Source organism: Nuphar pumila, chromosome 1, assembly GCF_984573655.1.
Source record: "Nuphar pumila chromosome 1, dmNupPumi1.hap1.1, whole genome shotgun sequence".
NCBI classification, from domain to species: domain Eukaryota; kingdom Viridiplantae; phylum Streptophyta; class Magnoliopsida; order Nymphaeales; family Nymphaeaceae; genus Nuphar; species Nuphar pumila.
In genome coordinates, this window is record NC_143249.1 from 2,154,981 (window position 1) to 2,172,998 (window position 18,018).

At 37.8% G+C, this 18,018-nt stretch overlaps 1 protein-coding gene across 1 annotated transcript in view; it reads right to left on the reverse strand.

Annotated features, from left to right (window-relative positions):
- Positions 1-1,018: 1,018 nt before the first annotated feature.
- LOC149847660 (hyperosmolality-gated Ca2+ permeable channel 2.1-like) overlaps positions 1,019-18,018 on the reverse strand; it is a 59,773-nt gene continuing 42,773 nt past the window's right edge. Inside the window, exons 7-11 of the mRNA XM_089985956.1 lie at positions 15,064-15,362; positions 14,480-14,756; positions 8,664-8,936; positions 1,784-2,017; positions 1,019-1,701 (exon numbers count right to left, since the gene is read on the reverse strand). Coding sequence (XP_089842082.1) covers positions 1,429-1,701; positions 1,784-2,017; positions 8,664-8,936; positions 14,480-14,756; positions 15,064-15,362 — 1,356 coding nt within the window. The 3' untranslated portion in view covers positions 1,019-1,428. The remainder of the gene's footprint in view (positions 1,702-1,783; positions 2,018-8,663; positions 8,937-14,479; positions 14,757-15,063; positions 15,363-18,018) is intronic.

Sequence of the window (18,018 nt, forward strand, 5' to 3'; positions counted from 1 at the left end):
TTATTTTGTAAATCAGTCAGTTTGAGCTTGGCTCAGTTTAAAGTTCAAGTTCTACTATTTTCAATTTTGAAAAATGCATTTTTTTTGTAGACAAGCCAGCTCGAGCTCACCATGAGCTCAAGCTCAGCTGAGCTCGCCATAAGAATGCACAGAGCTTGAATACCCTCTCTTTGATTTGTTCACCTTGTTTACCAGCCTTACTGTGTACAGAGTTGGCCAATAAATGCACTATGCTGGATCCAGTAGCAATCCACCTTTTTGTGCTACTTATACATTGTATGATTCTAATCCCTCTACCGGTCCATGTTTGTGAAGGTAGTGACACAGCAAATGAGAACTTACCAAGAGACCAGAAAATGTTTAGGAGTAATTGCATGTATAACAAAGAGATTTGGTGCAGTGTGATAAATGGCCATCGACGAAAGCCAAAGCATTGTCGTTTTGAGGGATTCTTCTACACATGCTAAGCAAACAAAAGCCTAATCCTTTTACACGCCTAAAAATTTGGAAAACATCTTCTGTTTACATGACATCCTAGTTAATTTGCAACTCTGCTATTTATAACCCTTTTATCTAAGCAGTTGTAGATGCCCATTTAGATCCTCCAGGAAATCACTTAAAGGGGTCATACTACCGAGAGATCACTACTCTGAGCTGCTGGAGAGATGACAGGGTCGGTTATAACCATTTTTTTTGCTGTGAGAAGTGGTCGCCCACAGGGCTCGAACTCGCATCCCTATGTCTAACCATTTATTGGCTGCAAGTGGTCACCCTTAGGCCTCAAATTCGCATCCCTATGCTAACAGCTCGAGCACACCTGAAAATCACATGGGCCTAAACCAGTGCCTCTCCAAAGCACCAAAATTAGTGAATTAGCATCTGTTCAGCGCATTTTCTAGCCTTCCAAGCACAGAACCCCAGCCTTGGGAAAAAGTTTGTTGACAATACTCTTGAAAATGCAAGACTTGAAAATCTTATGCTGGCCATTGAACTTTTCACACTTTTAAATATTGAATAAAATTGTTTTAACTGCACAAAGTATTTGCTATGAACATGCCCTTGTCTTCTCTTATTCACATCAGTTTCTCAAACCTACTTTGATTTCTCTACCCAGTTTTTCACCGCCTGAACCAACTAAAAGGACTACAGAAGAGAAATATGATTGCTATGTATCTTTTTTTATGACAAAGAACCCTCGCCGAAGCAAGGAAAACCCCGGGTGCGTCCACATGACCACCCTGCCTCACGTGGCTGACCTCTAAAAGCTATGGACAAACCCGTGCACCAGCAGGGTTTGATCCAGTGCCTTCATCTCAGAACCTTCATAGCCACCCTGCTGGCCATGCCGGGCGACCCCCCGCAGTGGTACGATTGCTATGTATCATAACCCACACTTAAAAGTTATTTACAGAAGATGAGTGTTTTCACTCAGCTGCTCGTGGAAGTAGTGTTGTTATGTACTGTGATGGGCATGGACACCCAAGTAGTTACCTCTTGCAGTCTAGAAACCGGCATCCTACCAACCGTTGGGTGATCAAACGACTTATGCATCTCCTTCAAACAATGGCAGCCGATTGCCCTACCGTCCTCGGACTCCTCACTTATTTTTGGTATATGCTGACAATAAGCTGCAGGTAGCTTTTGAAGAATATCATCCAACCGTCCCTTTCTTTCATCTTCTCTGTCCATCTCAATAAGTTCCTACAATACAATATATTGGTACTTCAAAGTCAGCCCACTGCACTAAAGAGTAAGAACAATGAAAGCATGAGACCAAAAATACCTGTGCAGAGTAACTTTCAAATATCGGACCGAAACGCTGCCTGCAGTACTCATTGAAGAGAAGCGTACATACAAGCAGTGGTATGGTAAAGGCTGATGCAACCGGTGAATCTTTTAATCCGAACACCCCAAGGGCTATTATTTGTGTCAGCACCAAAGAAAACACTGTTGTGTTGTGCACTATAGGCCATATCTGTCCTCCAGCCTCATATTTTGTGCAATAGACATTAAGAATCTGCATAATACAAGTATGCTTAAGTGCAACTATGATTCAAAAACAAAAAAAACATTCATTGCTTATTTCTTATTCAATGACTGCACATGAAAACGGGAGCCTTTCTCTCAGAAGCTGAACATCTATGCATGACATATGATCCCATGCAAATGAAAATGCATCTTACCTAGAAAACATATTGAAAGTAACTTCACAATATTGTAATTCATGACATTCTAACCATGCATATTAAAAAAAATCTGCTATATATATAGCAAGCTTCAGACTGAGACCGCAAAGGGCAAGGTCCACAAAACAGGCACAATCATGCTTGTACCTCCCATGGATTGCAGAGTGTGGATCCAAAAAGATCACTCTGCTTCGACACATTGGCCATGGATTAAAAGGTAATGCCACGAGGGAGAAGCATGAAATTTTAGAGCCGTTTAAAAGTTTCAACCTTCCATGCATACGCCACAAATACCACAGAAGAGGCCAAAACCTATCAGGGGAAGGGATGCATGACCCACACTGAGGTAAGTGCAAATTAACCCATTACTGGGTCACAATTTTTACTGCCATCATGATTCCTCTCTTCACATCTGGAATGGTTAGTTAAACAGTAATAAAATACTTGTATTCACTATTATAGCCTTATCATCCACTTGTACCTCTCAGCAGTGATTTTAAAATTTCAGATGCTTTCAGTGCTCCCACCTCAAATTATTTACACCGTTTGACCCACGACCCATTCAAATTTTGTTTTGAAAAGCATATTATTTAGCCAGACAACCTAAACCACCATGCCGATATGACCCTCCAAAATGAAGGCCCTACTATACATAACTACATATACATGTTCCATGGATTACCAGCATCTCAGATGGTTTTCAACTAAAAAAAAGATGAGCCTAAATGAGCTTTATCGAGCTTTGATGAGCAGTAGCTCAAGCTCAGCTCATATAACTAAATGAGCTTCATATTGGGCTCAAGCTCAGTTGTTTATTGAACAAACCGATCTCAAGCTGAGGTCTACCAAATTGAGCTTGAACAACTCGGTCAATTGTGGACCCCTATGCATAGGGCTGGGAAACAAGATGAGCATCTTGTGGCTCGGCTTGCAAAGAGCTGGTTCAAACTCATGAAATAGGCTCGCCAAGCCAAACACGAACAAGTGTTTGGTGTGGCTCCTATAGGCTCATTAACTAGCAAGAATTATATTGTACATAGTCACAGGTATCAGCGATATTTTTATAGCTGTATTTTCAGCAAATAAATTAAAGGTAAAATATTGTAATATTTTAACAATATTGTCAATTTAATTATATCATGATATTATCAATTATTTTTACTGTTTTTATTTATTGTCTACATCTTATATATGTTTTTCTTATTTCTTTTACATTTTTTACTTTTTTTATTATATATGTATTTTATTGTCTAAACATGATATTTTCTCACTTATTTTTTTTATTTTTATATTAAAAAAAATAATCCCTGAGATTTTCCTGAGATTTATTACCTAACCTATAATATCGTGAGAAATAGCCTCGCTGAGATGTAGCCAATACCGATATTTGTGACTATCTTTTTACATTTATTTTACACCATAAAGTGTTAGATGCTTGAAGTGTTTGGCTTGCAAGTAAAAAGTTCAGCATTCAAATCTTGCTTACATCTTTGAAAATGCATTTGTTTTACAAATGAGCCAGTTTGAGCTTGGCTCGGTAGGTTTAAAGCCTAATTCTATTGAGTTTTATTTTGAAAATTGATTTTTTTTTGGTAAACAAGCTAGCTCAAGTTTGGCTCGGCTTTCCACAATAACGAGCCAAGCTTGAACACCCTCTGTTTGGTTTGTTCAGCTCGTTTACCAGCACTACCTTTGCAGCCCTGGCCATACAACTAGGAAGTCCCGCCAACATATATCATGGACTCCACCATAGATGTAAATCTTGGTGTGAAATGCAGTGTCACGGGCCTATTTCCTTCAATGGGCCAGCGCGGCGCGACGGTCCTTCCTCACCGCCGCAAGCCTACTCGTTAGCTCGCTTGCCGATCGCGGAAGCTTGTAATCAGAGTGCAAGAGAGCAAGAGAGAATAGAGGGAGAGAAATTGCAATCACAACGAGGGTGAACAAAAGAAAAAAGCGTGCCTCGCCTCAAGGCGCAAAAATGGAAGAAGATGGTGGCTATCAGTGTTATTAAAAACGCGCCTCAAGGCGCAAAATGCCTCGCCTCAAGGCGAGGGGCTTTGTGCCTTGAGGCACAGGCATAAGGCACAAAGGCCCTAAGGTGAATGCCTCATACGCCTTGAGGCGTATGCCTCAAGGTGAGGCGCGCCTCACCTTGTCAATGTGTTTTTATAAGAAATCTGCTCAATGAGGTTTGGGAGGGAGGACTTTCAAATCAACTGGGGCAACATCAACTTCCCAAGAGTTATATTGATTTCAGCACACATGAACTGGAAAGGTAAGAGATGGAAATTTATCTGGCGAGTATGGGGTGTTATCTGCTTGGAAGGTAATCTGGACTGAGCGCAACCAGCGGATTTTTAGAGGAATATACATAGACCCTGCTGCATTACATGATCTATTAAGGTGGGAGGTTACAAACAGAGAATGGCCTCGATGCTCGACTGAATGAATTGGAGGCTATGTCACATGGGTGCGGGTGCGACACGGGTGCGGCGCAATTTAAAAAATTTTAGACACGGGGACTCGGTCAAAGTTGTGCCCATTAGAGGACAGGTGATGAGTTGTGAAGCCTGATTTAGGGTTTTTTCCTTACAGGAGGGGGGGGGGGGGTCCCGCCCCTGGCGGGGGGTTATAGGGGGGCGCCCCCCCCCCAATTTTTTTTTAAATTCTATAGCCCAAGTTTTTTTTGAAAAAAAATTCCAAAAAATGAACCAAAATGACCCAGAGTCGGGTTGACCGAGTCCGAGCCGCATCCGTGTCTGTGTGTGTCGACGCAGATGCGTCGACCTTGGAGCCGAGTCCGTGTGACATAGCCCTCCAGGTATAGAGATTTCTAAAGATAAAGTGCTTCGCTTACGAAAAGCTCTTTATGGTTTAAAACAAGCTCCCAAGGCTTGGTATGATCGATTTACCAGCATAACGGTAGAAAATGGTTTTGTCTCATGCTACACTGACACTGTGTTATTTGTCAAGAACTCTGATGTAGGTATTGTAATTTTGTTATTATAAGTTGATGATATGTTGATCGCAGGTGATGATGCAGTGGAAATCAAAAGTATCAAGTCTACTCTAACGAAAAAATTTGAAATGTCGGACTTACGTTTTCTGACATACTTTTTGGGCAATGAAGTTGCCTATTCTCACAGGGGTTATTTTTTGTCCCAAACTAAGCTTGCTAGTGAGGTCATTGACAGGTTAGGTATTTCAGATGACAAAACTTGTGAAACTCCTGAAGTAGTAAGGGCAAAGATAAGATTGATGATGGGATTCCTTTAGAAAATCCTACTCCCTACAGGCAACTGGTTGGTTCATTGATCTATCTTAGCATCACCAGACAAGATATCTCTCATGTTGTACATGTTGCAAGCTAATTTCAATATGCACCTACATCCGTTCATATGAGTGTTGTTCTTCGGATTATCATATATATGAAAAGGTCTATAAATAAGAGAGTATTTCTATCTTCACCTTCTGAGTTAAATTTGATTGCCTATATTAACTCTGATTGGGGAGGTGGCCAAAATAACTGTCACTCCACCACTCATTTCTGTATTGTTTTAGGTGAATCTTTGGTTTCATAAAGATATAAGAAACAACAGAATGTGTCCCTATCGTCTACAGAGGCTGAGTACCGAGCCATGGCAACTACAACCATGAAAATTGTTTGGATTCAACAATTATTGAAAGACATGGGAGTTCGTGTTCAAGGGCCTACCAAGCTATGTTGTGACAACAAAAGTGCAATATATAATGCAAAGAATAACACTTTTCATGAGCGCACGAAGCAGATCGAGATTGATTGCCACTATGTTAGAGAAGAATATCTAAAGAATGTCATACCAACTGACAGACTTTTTCACTAAGGTGCTATGTTCCTCTAGATTCAATTTTCTTCTTGGCAAACTTTTGGTCATCACACCGTAAGTTTGAGGGGGGATGTTAAAATGTATTATATATATTATATATATAATTTTGTAATACCCTTTAAGGGTAAAACTGTTATTTCTACATTTTACGCATATTCCACTTGGAATATGATTGTATCTTTTCTTTTTGTATTTTTTTATTCGTTCTTTTTATTTTACTTATTTTATTTTTTCTAGCCTTGGAGGGCCCACATATAGACGTTGGGCTCCTCCAATGGTCACAATTGTGACCGTTGGAGGGGCTCCAACGTCTATATGGAGCCCCTCCAAGGTCTTCATATGGGTGTTATAAATAGGGGTCCTCCCCTTTGTATTTTCCTTAAGCTTTGAGTCAAAGCTCTTACACTATTCAATAAAGATTGATTATTTTTATGCCTTTGTGCATTGGTGATTTATTATGTGCCTTTGAGCACACTTGTTCAAGTGTTCTTCTTGTGCCTTTGTGCGCATCACTCATTGAGGAGCTGACACTTTTTGTGCACATTGTCTCTTTGAAGACATTTTCACACCCGCTCACCCACTTGGCTTCCTAAACATACTTTTTTAGAACGCTGGACTCCTACTTAGAGGATCCCTTATAAGTTGTATGATCCTCTATGATGTGTTAAGCACAGAAATTAGACTCAAGAACCAAGGTTTTCACTTAGCTAGCCGATGTTCGCTTTGCTTTTGTGAGGAGGAATCATCAACACACCTTTTTTGGTCTTGTGTTTTCATCCACACTTTGATGCACCCATCCAGATTTGATCTTTTTGCAAATTGGGACAGCATTTCTTTTCCTAGAGACATATTGGTTGCATCCCACTTGAATTCGAAAGGCCCCCGGTGTAAATTTGTTTGGAAGGTTTAGATCTTGATAGCATGGAAACTTATATGGTTGGAAAGAAATCAGCGTGTCTTTAATGGTAAGAATTGCGACCTTGAGGGAATTCACCTTCAGCTGCATTGGGAGGTTCAAGATCAAGTCTGCCGCAAGTGGCCGAATTTTCCCATTGACCGAATAGGGAATGGTTGAGCCGCTGCCACCTGAGATGCTGGTTATCACTCAGCACAGCACATGCCCTGTTTGTGCTGCAGGGGCGTTGTTCAGGAATTGGATTTTTTGGGTGCTGCACAGTCCACTCGGAACTCTGCGGTTTGGAGCATGTTGGTTCGGGCCTGCTGACCTTTGTAAGCAGGGCGTGCGAATGTCTTTGGGCACACTTTGTTGCTGAGCATCGGTTTTTTGGGCAGACAACTGATCTTGTTATGCTGTCTTCTTTTCAATTGTAACTTCTGTTTAGCTATTTATCCATAATAATATCTTCCTTTCTTTAAAAAACAAAGAGTTATATTTCTGGTTGTAATTCATATATAATTTGCTTTCTTATCTTTTTCACAGTTCACACTTCACACATCCCATGCACACACACAGATGCTGATGCACACATATATATCTGTTTTCTGTGAAAACATATATAATTATATATATTAACATATTATAATATTCTGTATTTCAGTTATTATAATATGTATATTATATATATTCTGTGTGTGTTTCATTTATATATATATATATATATATATGTGTGTGTGTGTGTGTGTGTGTGTGTGTGTGTGTGTGTGTGTAATTCATATATAATCTGTTTGTATATTGTTTATTCACATTGTTAGTTGTATGGTTTGTTTATTCAATTGTTCATTTATTCTTAATTTTTTTGAAGTTATTTAATATAATTGCTTTACAGTGCTCGATGACATGTGTTTTGTCTATTGCTTATTGTTGATTGATTTTATATTGTACACATGTTTGTTATAAATTTTAGCAGTTTGTTTACATATTTTGTGTATTTTTAAAAAAAAAATTAATTGGGGTACCGACTAGTCCACCTGGTCATTTTAGGGGTTCACCACCTACCGACTTTGACAACTAAGACTGTGAGAAAGCTCAACATTATCAGCTATGACTATTTTCAAGATATCATTTTGATGATGATACAACTGCTTTAGTGAACGGCTTCCACAGATTTCTCCTTCCTCCCCAAAACAGAACCATTAATGACAAAAGAAAGAAAAAACAGCACAAAGAATTTTCATTACTGAGGTCAAATAAAAACCATCACAAGGACTGAATGGGAAACTATGTAAACCAGAGCGATGGAGGTAAATAGCTAAGAGAGCACGAAAAGTAACAACAATTAACAAATCAAAGAAAGGCTGCCCCTTATGGAAAGTTACTTTTTTTTTTATATTTACACAGAGAAACCTCCCCCAAGAGGAGAGACCTAGCCGCGCTAACTTTGCCTGCCATACTTATGATCAATTTCCTGGCAGCGTAAAACTCTGTGGGCTTACCCCTTGCCCCCAGGGAGTCACCACGCTTTGGCTTGCGCAAGGGGTGATGGCCATGGAATTTGAACCTAGACCACCTGCCTAGCAGCCTAGGTCCCATCCCACTACGCCAAACCCCTTCGGGGCTTATGCAAAGTTACTTATAACAAGAATTAAATAAAAATAATATGCACAAAAAAACCATTGAAAATAAACAGCATCAGTATAGATAAGGTACCTGATTACGGTAGACAACATAGCCAAGAAAAAAGTATACCAGCAAGAAAGGCAATATCAGAGGTGCCAAAATTGAACAAGTAAATCCCAGAAGTCCGAAGAGGAGCACTCTAGGAACTTCCGTATGGTATGGAAAGGATGGCATGTACACCCCATCGTCCTTTATTCTAAGCAGTTTCATGACCATATTCCAAGTTAAAGCAAAGAGTTGCATGATTTCCGAGGACAAACTTGCCCAACCTGATGTTAAAATGTAAGTGATGAAGAATGTTGCCTGCAGAGTTTAAAAAACTCCCTTTAGCACAACGTTTTCTTAAAAAAAATATCTCAAAACTACCACTCCAGATCCAAAAATTGAAAGAAACAAAAACACATGCCAATTTGGTGTGTCCTCAAATATTTGATAAGAATTTTGCTAGAAAAGATAAAAGCAATGGAAGAGATTAGAGATCACGGTTCAAAGTATAAGCCATGGAAGACACTTTGCCTTATTTGATCAAATTTGCAATCTTGGACAGCAGTAGGCCATAAATGCCAGCCAAATCCTATGTAGGAATGAGTCAACTGCCATCATATTTGTTTCTGAAAATATCATCTGAGATGGCCTCAGTAGAAGATCAGAAAAGGAGGAAGAACCTAGTACGGGTATCACAGTTTTTACCACAAACAATTAAAGAACACCATAAGAAGCAACCACCCCATAATAGGAGACAATTCTTGCTCAATTGAGTGAGGACTGACATTCAAGAACTTCTTTTGTGCAACTCAAAAGACTAATGAGAAGAAATAAAAAATAAATATGCAAAGTTACTAATGTTGAATTATGATAACCTTCACAAAGCCAGTGAAGATCATTCACATCACACTTTGCAGATTTTCAGCGCAAAAATAAAAAGAGCCAGCCTTAATTAGATTCAAAAGCCATTCAGTGCATCAGTTTGGGAAATCAAAAGAACCCAAACAATTGCCAACATAACTGATTCCAAATAAACAAATCTGCCTCCGAAAGAAAATGCCAGTTGTCCTATTTACTCAATTTATTAAAGCTCACTATTTTCATTGATAAACTCTCAAGAAGAGGAAACATAATATATTTTTACTTACTTTCGCTTGGAAAAAGAAAAAAAATGTGGATTGTTTGTTTCATTCATTTTATCCATCATCTCAACTATGAGAGAGAGAGAGAGAGTTACATGCATAGTTGTTGTATCCATTAAAAAATGACCTATTTACCAATTAGATGTAAAAAACGTTTTCCTTAATAGTGATCTTAGTAAAGAAGTATACATAAATCCTATGCCGGGATTTAATATTGAAAAGGAAAAATTTTCAAACTAATAAAGGCATTATATGGTCTTAATCAAGCCCCTAAGGCTTGGTATGATTGACTTAGTAATGTTATGAAAGTTTGGGTTTTTGGTCTTGTTATACTTATACTACTCGCTTTGTTAAGAATACAGGTACAAATATCGTGATATTGTTACTGTATGTAGATGATATGATAATTATAGGGTGTGATAAAAAGAGAGTTAATCAAATTAAAAATGTTTTAAAAGAAAATTTTGATATGTCTGATTTGAGTTTCCTGAGATATCTTTTAGGTATTAAGGTCGCCTATTCTCCCATAGGCTATATCCTGTCACAAATGAAACTGACAACTAACATTTGTGCTAAGTCGAAGATTTCTGATGATAAGAAGGTGGAGACTCCTGGAGTTGTCAATGTAAAATCAAGGCTTAAAGATGGGACATTACTAGAAGATCCCACACCATATAGATAATTGATTGGATCTCTCACATACTTGTTTATTACCAAACCTGCCATAGCCCATGCAGTCAGTCAGTTCCAACATGCTGTACATGAATGCAATACTAAGTATCATTAGATATATTAAGAATTCAATAAGCAAACAACTTTTCTTATCCTTATCCTCTACTCTAGATTTACTTTATTATACTAATGCTGACCGGAGAAAGAATCTTAATGATAGGATCTCAACCACTGGTTTCTGTGCATTTTTAGGTGACTCTGTGACCTCTTGGAGGTGCAAGAGACAACAAAAGGTCTCATTATCTTCTACTAAAGCTGAGTATTGGGCGATGACTATGACAACAATAAAACTTGTATGGTTAAGGAACCTTCTTAAAGACATTGGGAATTGTATCTCAAAACCATAGATGTGTTGCGACAATAAAAGTGCAATCTATATTGTGAGCAATCATACCTTTCATGAAGGTCCAAAGCATATACAGATACACTGCCATTATGTTTGTGATGAATATTTACGTGGAACTATTGAACTGTCATATGTCACCTCTACGTACCAACTTGCAGATTTCTTCACCAAATCTCTTTCTACACCCCCAGTTCATTTTTATTCTGAACAAACTTTCGGTGATGCCACCATAAGTTTGAATGGGAGTGTTAAAATATGTATCTATATAGTTATATACATATATATATATGTGTATATATATTTCTTATTATGTAATTTGTATTTTCCATCAAGGTCATTTTGGTCTTTTTCACTCTTGTAATAGGTATTGTCCATTAGGGACGGTTTTGTCCTTTACATTTATTTTTTTTCCTTCATTTAGTTATTGTATGAGGGCTCTATGGTTGAAAGACCAAAGAGTCATTGGGAGCTCCCAATGACTATTTTTTGCTTAAGCATTTGTTCAATAAAGACATTTTTTACATTTTTTTTAGCCATTGTTGGCTCTTGTATTGTCCCATAGTGAACTTGTGGATGTGCACTTTGTGTTTGTGATCTTGTAAGCCCTTAGAGGCTCTTGTTTTGTATTTTCGTATATTTCATTACAAATTCATCTCTATATGCCTGGTTCTTTCGCGAAACGTATGATTGTCAGCGATATAAATTACATTTTTGTTATCACAACATAACCTTGAGGGTTCTGTTATGTGAACCAAGGTTTTGAAACCCGTGACTCGGAACTCGACTCGTTCTTTATTGACTCGTGACTGGGCGGGTCAACTCGGTGACTCGGACCAGGTTTTGTTAACTTTTGATTTTAAAAGAAAAACAATATATAATTTGTCTGAAACCATGTTTTTGAGTAAACATAGTCTCCAAATGTCTGTAAGAATATAAAAACAACTGCAAAGAACTATAGAGGTTTGCTTGAATAATTGAATTCGATATCTATAAAAGCACTTTGACTAATTCATGACTTGAATTAGAGGATTTGGTCACCATGAGTTAAGTCTGCTACTACCTAAGGTTCCTAAAATGGCCAATCATATATGCTAGCTTGTTTTAAAAGTTTTAATTCCCTCTCTAACAAATCCATAAATGTAAAACAGGGATATATGTGCATATTGAAAGTTTAAAAAATACCCAATATCAACATAAATAAGCAATTTTCTCATGTATAAAACTATGCAGGAAATATATTAATGGCACAACTATAAAAAGACTACTAATATTTGAATATGTACAATGCTTGTTCACATAACAAATGGACGATGAAACCTAAATGTGACTTCCCATAGGCACAATGGACCCGCCATATATAGTGAAAATCATTTCTTTAAAATATTTTGCTAGAATAAGTTGATAACACAGGGTGAACAGTAGTTCGAACAACATGGTGATTTTATTCTATGGATTTAAATGTTTTTTTATCTTTAAATGATTTTTATTTTCTTTTTTATACAAAATCTGGGGGTAACCCTTGTTAAAATATATGTACTTATATATTTCGAAACTGTAATTTGAAACTCAAAAAACAAATTTCAAACATCCCAAAACTCGCCCGAGTCAGGCCGAGTCAAGCCCGAGTTTTGGCAAACCGAGTTTGCCTTGCCGGGTTGACTCGCTGGAGGGGCGAGTCAGCCGAGTCAACGAGTTGACTCGGCGAGTTTTAAACACTGATGTGAACCCCAAGTCTTCTAACAGTTGCTTCAACCACACCAATTCAAAAGTAGTAGTCACCATAGTCTGGTACTCTGCTTTTGTTGAAGATAGAGACACATTTTGTTGTTTATTGCATTTCCACGATATTGAGTCACCTACAAAAACACAAAAACCTGTGGTTGAGTAACGTTACATCCCCTCCCCAATCTGAATAAGCAATTACTTCTAATAGCGAGGAAGATGGTAAAAATAATTCATAATTAATAATATTCTTAATATATCTAATAATCCTTATTACAACACTCATATGTACTGTAGTGGAGGAATCCTAGAATTGACTAAAGGAATGAATGGCATGTGCAATATCAGGTCTAGTAATAGAGAGATAAGTTAGTGCTTCAATCATCTGTTTATATGGAGTTGGATCATCCAAAGGTTTTGTATCGTCTTTCTTCCTTTTGGCATTCACTTATGACTTCTGAAGTATCAACTCTCTTTTCATCAGTAATTTCAGATCGAGCTATTATCTCAGCTGCATAGGGATAGAGAATTATAGTATTCACGTATGCTCATATCCCCATGGGTCATAGACTTATAGTCCTTACTTTGTTTTGAATATTGCACACATGTGCAATATCCTTTAACGAGTACATGTCATGAAGATACTTCCATGCATCGCTTGCATATTCAAATTTTGCTAAGCTTGCACACTTGTTGATGTCTACACTATTTATAAGCCATGACATGATTTTGTAATGGTCCATTTTCCATTTTTTCTATTTCTTTTCATAGTCGGCGACAACTTTATTCATATTATCTCCTCGAAGTGCAACCTCCTTTCCATTGTCATTTTTTGTGAGGACAAGCTTTGGTTGCTTTTCAGTACCATCAACCAATCCCCATAACCCTTTGCCCCGAATGTGATGCTTCATAATAAAAGCCCACATTACGTAGTTGGTGTCATTGAGCTTCATGGGAATGGCGATGATAGACTCATGGTTGTCCTCCATATTGGTGAAGAATGAGAGTAAGAGAATAAATTGTGGATAGCAATGCTCTTTGAACACCACGAACTCACGATCGCACGATCCGCGAGCTCACGTCCACGTGAGCACCTAGATCACAAGTATCCCAAGAATCAAGAGCTCAAGGCTCTAATACCATGTAATGGAATAGGGAAAGGGCCCACACATCCCATAAGAGGCACAAACACAAGCCACTATGGGCACAAGCACAAGAGAAACTAAGGGGCAAAGAGAGAGCACACACAAACACTATTAAAAAAATAATATTTTATTAATAAATCAATGCACAAAGAATGCATACACTTCCAAGGGACTTAGCCCCATTTAAATATACAAGAGAAAAGAAACCTAGCCGTTAGAGCTTCCTAACAGCTAGAATAACTAGCCGTTAGGTTAGAACGGTTAGTTGTCTAGCCTAATGAAATGACATAAATGCCCCTTGAAGGGCATTAAAAATACAAAAATAAAAAAGAGAGAAATAAAAAAAAACAATTTATATCCTAAATATACTGTACTATATATATATACATCTTAACAATACACACACAAGTGCATGGGCATTATTCTAAGGCAATTTCCTGTGTTCGTGCATGTACTTATGCACATCTGTATCTAAAGTATCTACTATTCCAAACTCCATGAGTGTGATTCTTTATGCCCGTGACCAACACCAGCAGTGCTGCCTGTTTTTGACCAATGTAGATTCTGTGGTGGTTCACTCTTTGGCCCTATGTGTTCTTGCAGAAAAGTAACTTTGTATGTGTGTGTGTGTGTGTGTGTGTGTGTGTGTGTGTGTGTGTGTGTGTGTGTGTGCACGCCATGCTAAGAAAAATGATAGTGCAAAAATAAAAGAGACCTGGCACAAATAGTAGACAACCAAAAAATGCACGTCGGAAGCAAAAAGTGTTAAGTCACCTGACTCGGAACAGCCTTGGCCAGCTGCATTGGTATGCCTTTGGGACTTGAAATTACATTCAGCTGACTAATGACAGAACCAGAGAGTACATTGACAAAGAACACATTCCAGATTGTAAAGTATAACACCTTACAGCATGCACTTTTTTTCCTTCCACTATGAGAGATTGAACCTTCTATTGCTGAAAATAGCATCATCGTTGGGGGAACAGTATAGAGAAATAGCTGTAGGATAACACTAGGCAGATATCCTGAAAACAGCTGGGTTACAAATCTCCTGCATAAATGCATGAAGTCAGAAAAACATACAGCATCTTTTAGGTATTAATGAACTTACAAGACAGAGACTTATTTGGTTATGAATGATGTCTAAAAAGAGAAGAGACACCGGTATCTATATTTGCAAATTTATATTTCAATAGAGAAGAATAACAGTGCTGCATGATCAAGATTACCTTATCATAAATATAAACCACATGTAAAAGTAAAACATATCTAATGACTATTAGCATGTGAACTCAATCACGAAAGAGAGATAATAATGTTATTACATGCAACCTGTAAAATAAACAGTACATTCTTACTTCTTCAAAATGTTTCTCAAAAAGGGAAATGTATGCTGCAACTGTTCCAGCTGTGTCAGTCCTTGGACAAATGTGACTGGAATAAGAAACAAAAACATAAAGACGATAGAAGCCAAAAGAGTTGTAATCCGTCGAATCCAAAGCTGTCTAAATGGAATCCACAGATTTGACCAATAAACATCATGCGGTTCCGGAGCCAAGTCGGTGACCCATGTCATGGGATTTGATGACTGCATAACTTGTGCAGCAACAATTGCAGAATAACGATTCTTGAAGAAAACAAAAGCAGCAGCGCTTTCCTGCATGCAAGAAAGAAGCCTATCAGGACCTTTTGAGTATGTTTTTCCAGCGAAAGAATCATTATGTAGGCAATGTTCTGCAAGCCTATTAGCTACACTCTCAGGGAATAACGATTCATGCATGGTTAACGATTAGTTCATGGCTACAAAACATCCAAATTCTTTTATGTCTCTGTTCATGAGTTCTTAAGTTGCAACAAGCCCAAAAATAAATATTCAAACAAATAGCCTTCTGAAGGAAAAATCATTGAGACCTGGTTGTTGCAAAACACTCGGCTATCATTCTTGCGAAAAAATCAAGAATCTTCCTAATATTATCAATTTTCCTTCGCATACAAGTCATTATGGTAATAGTTTTGAGGCATGGACCAACCCAACACAAGACCCATCACACAAGGACCCAAGCTAGTTGGACGGATGGTAGTCCAAAGTATAGACTTAATTGCTCAAGTGTGCATTACTTGTTTTATGGTTTATACTTTATATTACATTATCATTGCAGGAACAATGTATTTTACATCCATAACTTTTTGCAATGAGAATTTAACAAAACAAAAATCTACATAGCATGAACTCCAAAATCTGGCACATGGTCCAAGTAGACCCAACCAAGTGGGTCAAAGACTATTTCCACCTGATAAGACCGACTGATGGCCATCTCTAATGATGCACAGAATAAAGTGCTGACAATGTCCTTTGAAATCCTTCGCTGATCCACAACCACTACAGTTTATGGGAGTAAATGGCTCAGGTAGACTGGAGCTATGCTGAGAAGCCAAACCAATCACACCTGATCTAAACTCAACTTGAATGGACTTATGGGCCAGGTCAGTTCAAAACACATTTAAAAAAGTGGATCAGTTCTTGGGTATGAAAATTTAAGACCCGAAGAAGTTTGTATCTCACCCATTTCCATACCCCACCCAATTGGTTCTTTACAATATGCACTTGAAACAACCCAAACCTAAATCCAATTTTCACTCGAGCACATTTTTATCTAAACTGATTTATAACTGTAACAGTAACACTCAAAACTGCTTCATACCCAAACAAATTAAAAAAAGAATACTCAGTGCACATCACAAATTTGTTATCATGAGTAAAATCTCATTACCCATGAATTGTTGAGTATATCAGACTACACACATGGACGTATCAAGCTTCATTTACTGAGGAACATACTTTGAACCAGTGAATTTAAATATTGAAATATATTTAAGGAATGATAAAAATAAGTCTATAACAAGCCAAAATATAAATGTACACATACTTTTTACATCCAAATTGCTAAATGAAAAACATGATTATACTAAATGGACCAGCCAAACACAACCGTTGGGTTTGAACTACTAGAAGATGCATCAATACGCGAAACTTCATTCATTGATATGGTGTGCATGTCCGCACCGAAGTCGTATCCTCAATGAGGTTATCTAACGATACTTTTGTAATGAAGTGGATTGAATCCAATACACATGCAAGAACACATCTTCAATCAAGTAGAATACTTGATTGAATCAACACATCACCTACACAAGGGTCTAACAAATTGTTATTGCATATAAACACTCAAGAGAAAGAGTTGAAAAAATACAAGGGCCACAAAGGGAGCAGCCCAAAGTGACTGTTGGGCTGCTCTCAACAGTCATATTTATGACCGTTGGGAGCAGCTCCAACAGCTACTTTGGAGCTGCTCCCAATAAAACTCAAAAAATAAAAAATGAAAAAAACAAAAAGGAAACTCAAGTTGTCAGCCCCTAATGGGCTGACGCCTATTACAGTAAAAGGACCAAAATACCCTTGATGGGTATTTCGGTTTATAGTTGAGTACATATACATATAAGTATATGTATATGTATATACATATACGTATATGTATATCTTAACACCCCCCCTCAAACTCATGGTACAACTACTGAGAGTTTGCCAAGTAGGAAATGAAATCTGGGTGACAATAACGCTTTGGTGAAGAAATCCATGAGTTGATACTATGATGGAACATAAGGCAGTGTGATAGTCTTCTGCAGAAATTCTTCACAAACGTAGTGGCAATCCATATCAATGTGTTTCGTCCTCTCATGAAACGTATGATTGCTTGAAATGTATACAACGCTCTTGTTGTCACAACACAATTTTGAAGGTTCTGTAATATGAACCCCCAAGTCTTCGAGAAGTTGTCTCAGTCATACTAACTCAGATGTAGTGGTCGTCATGGCTCGATGCTCAGCTTCGGTGGAGGAGAGTGACACCTTCTGTTGTTTTTTGCATCACCATGAAATTAAAGAGTCACTTATAAATACACATAAACCAGTGGTTGAACGTCTATCATTGACATCCTCTCCCCAATCAGAATCAGAATATGCAATGACTTCTAGTGAGGAGAAGGATGATAAAAACAAACCAAGATTAATAGATTTTTTAATATATCTAACAATTTTCATTACAACACTCATATGCATTGTAGTGACAATATACTAAAATTGACTAGCAGAATGAATAGCATGAGATATATCAGGGCGAGTAATAGAAAGATAAGACAAAGCCCTAATCATCTGTCTATAGGGCATTGGATCTTGCAAAGGCTCTCAATCATCTATCTTATCTTGGCATTTATGACTTCCAGAGTGTTGAGAATATGTGGTTTTTAGTTTAAGTC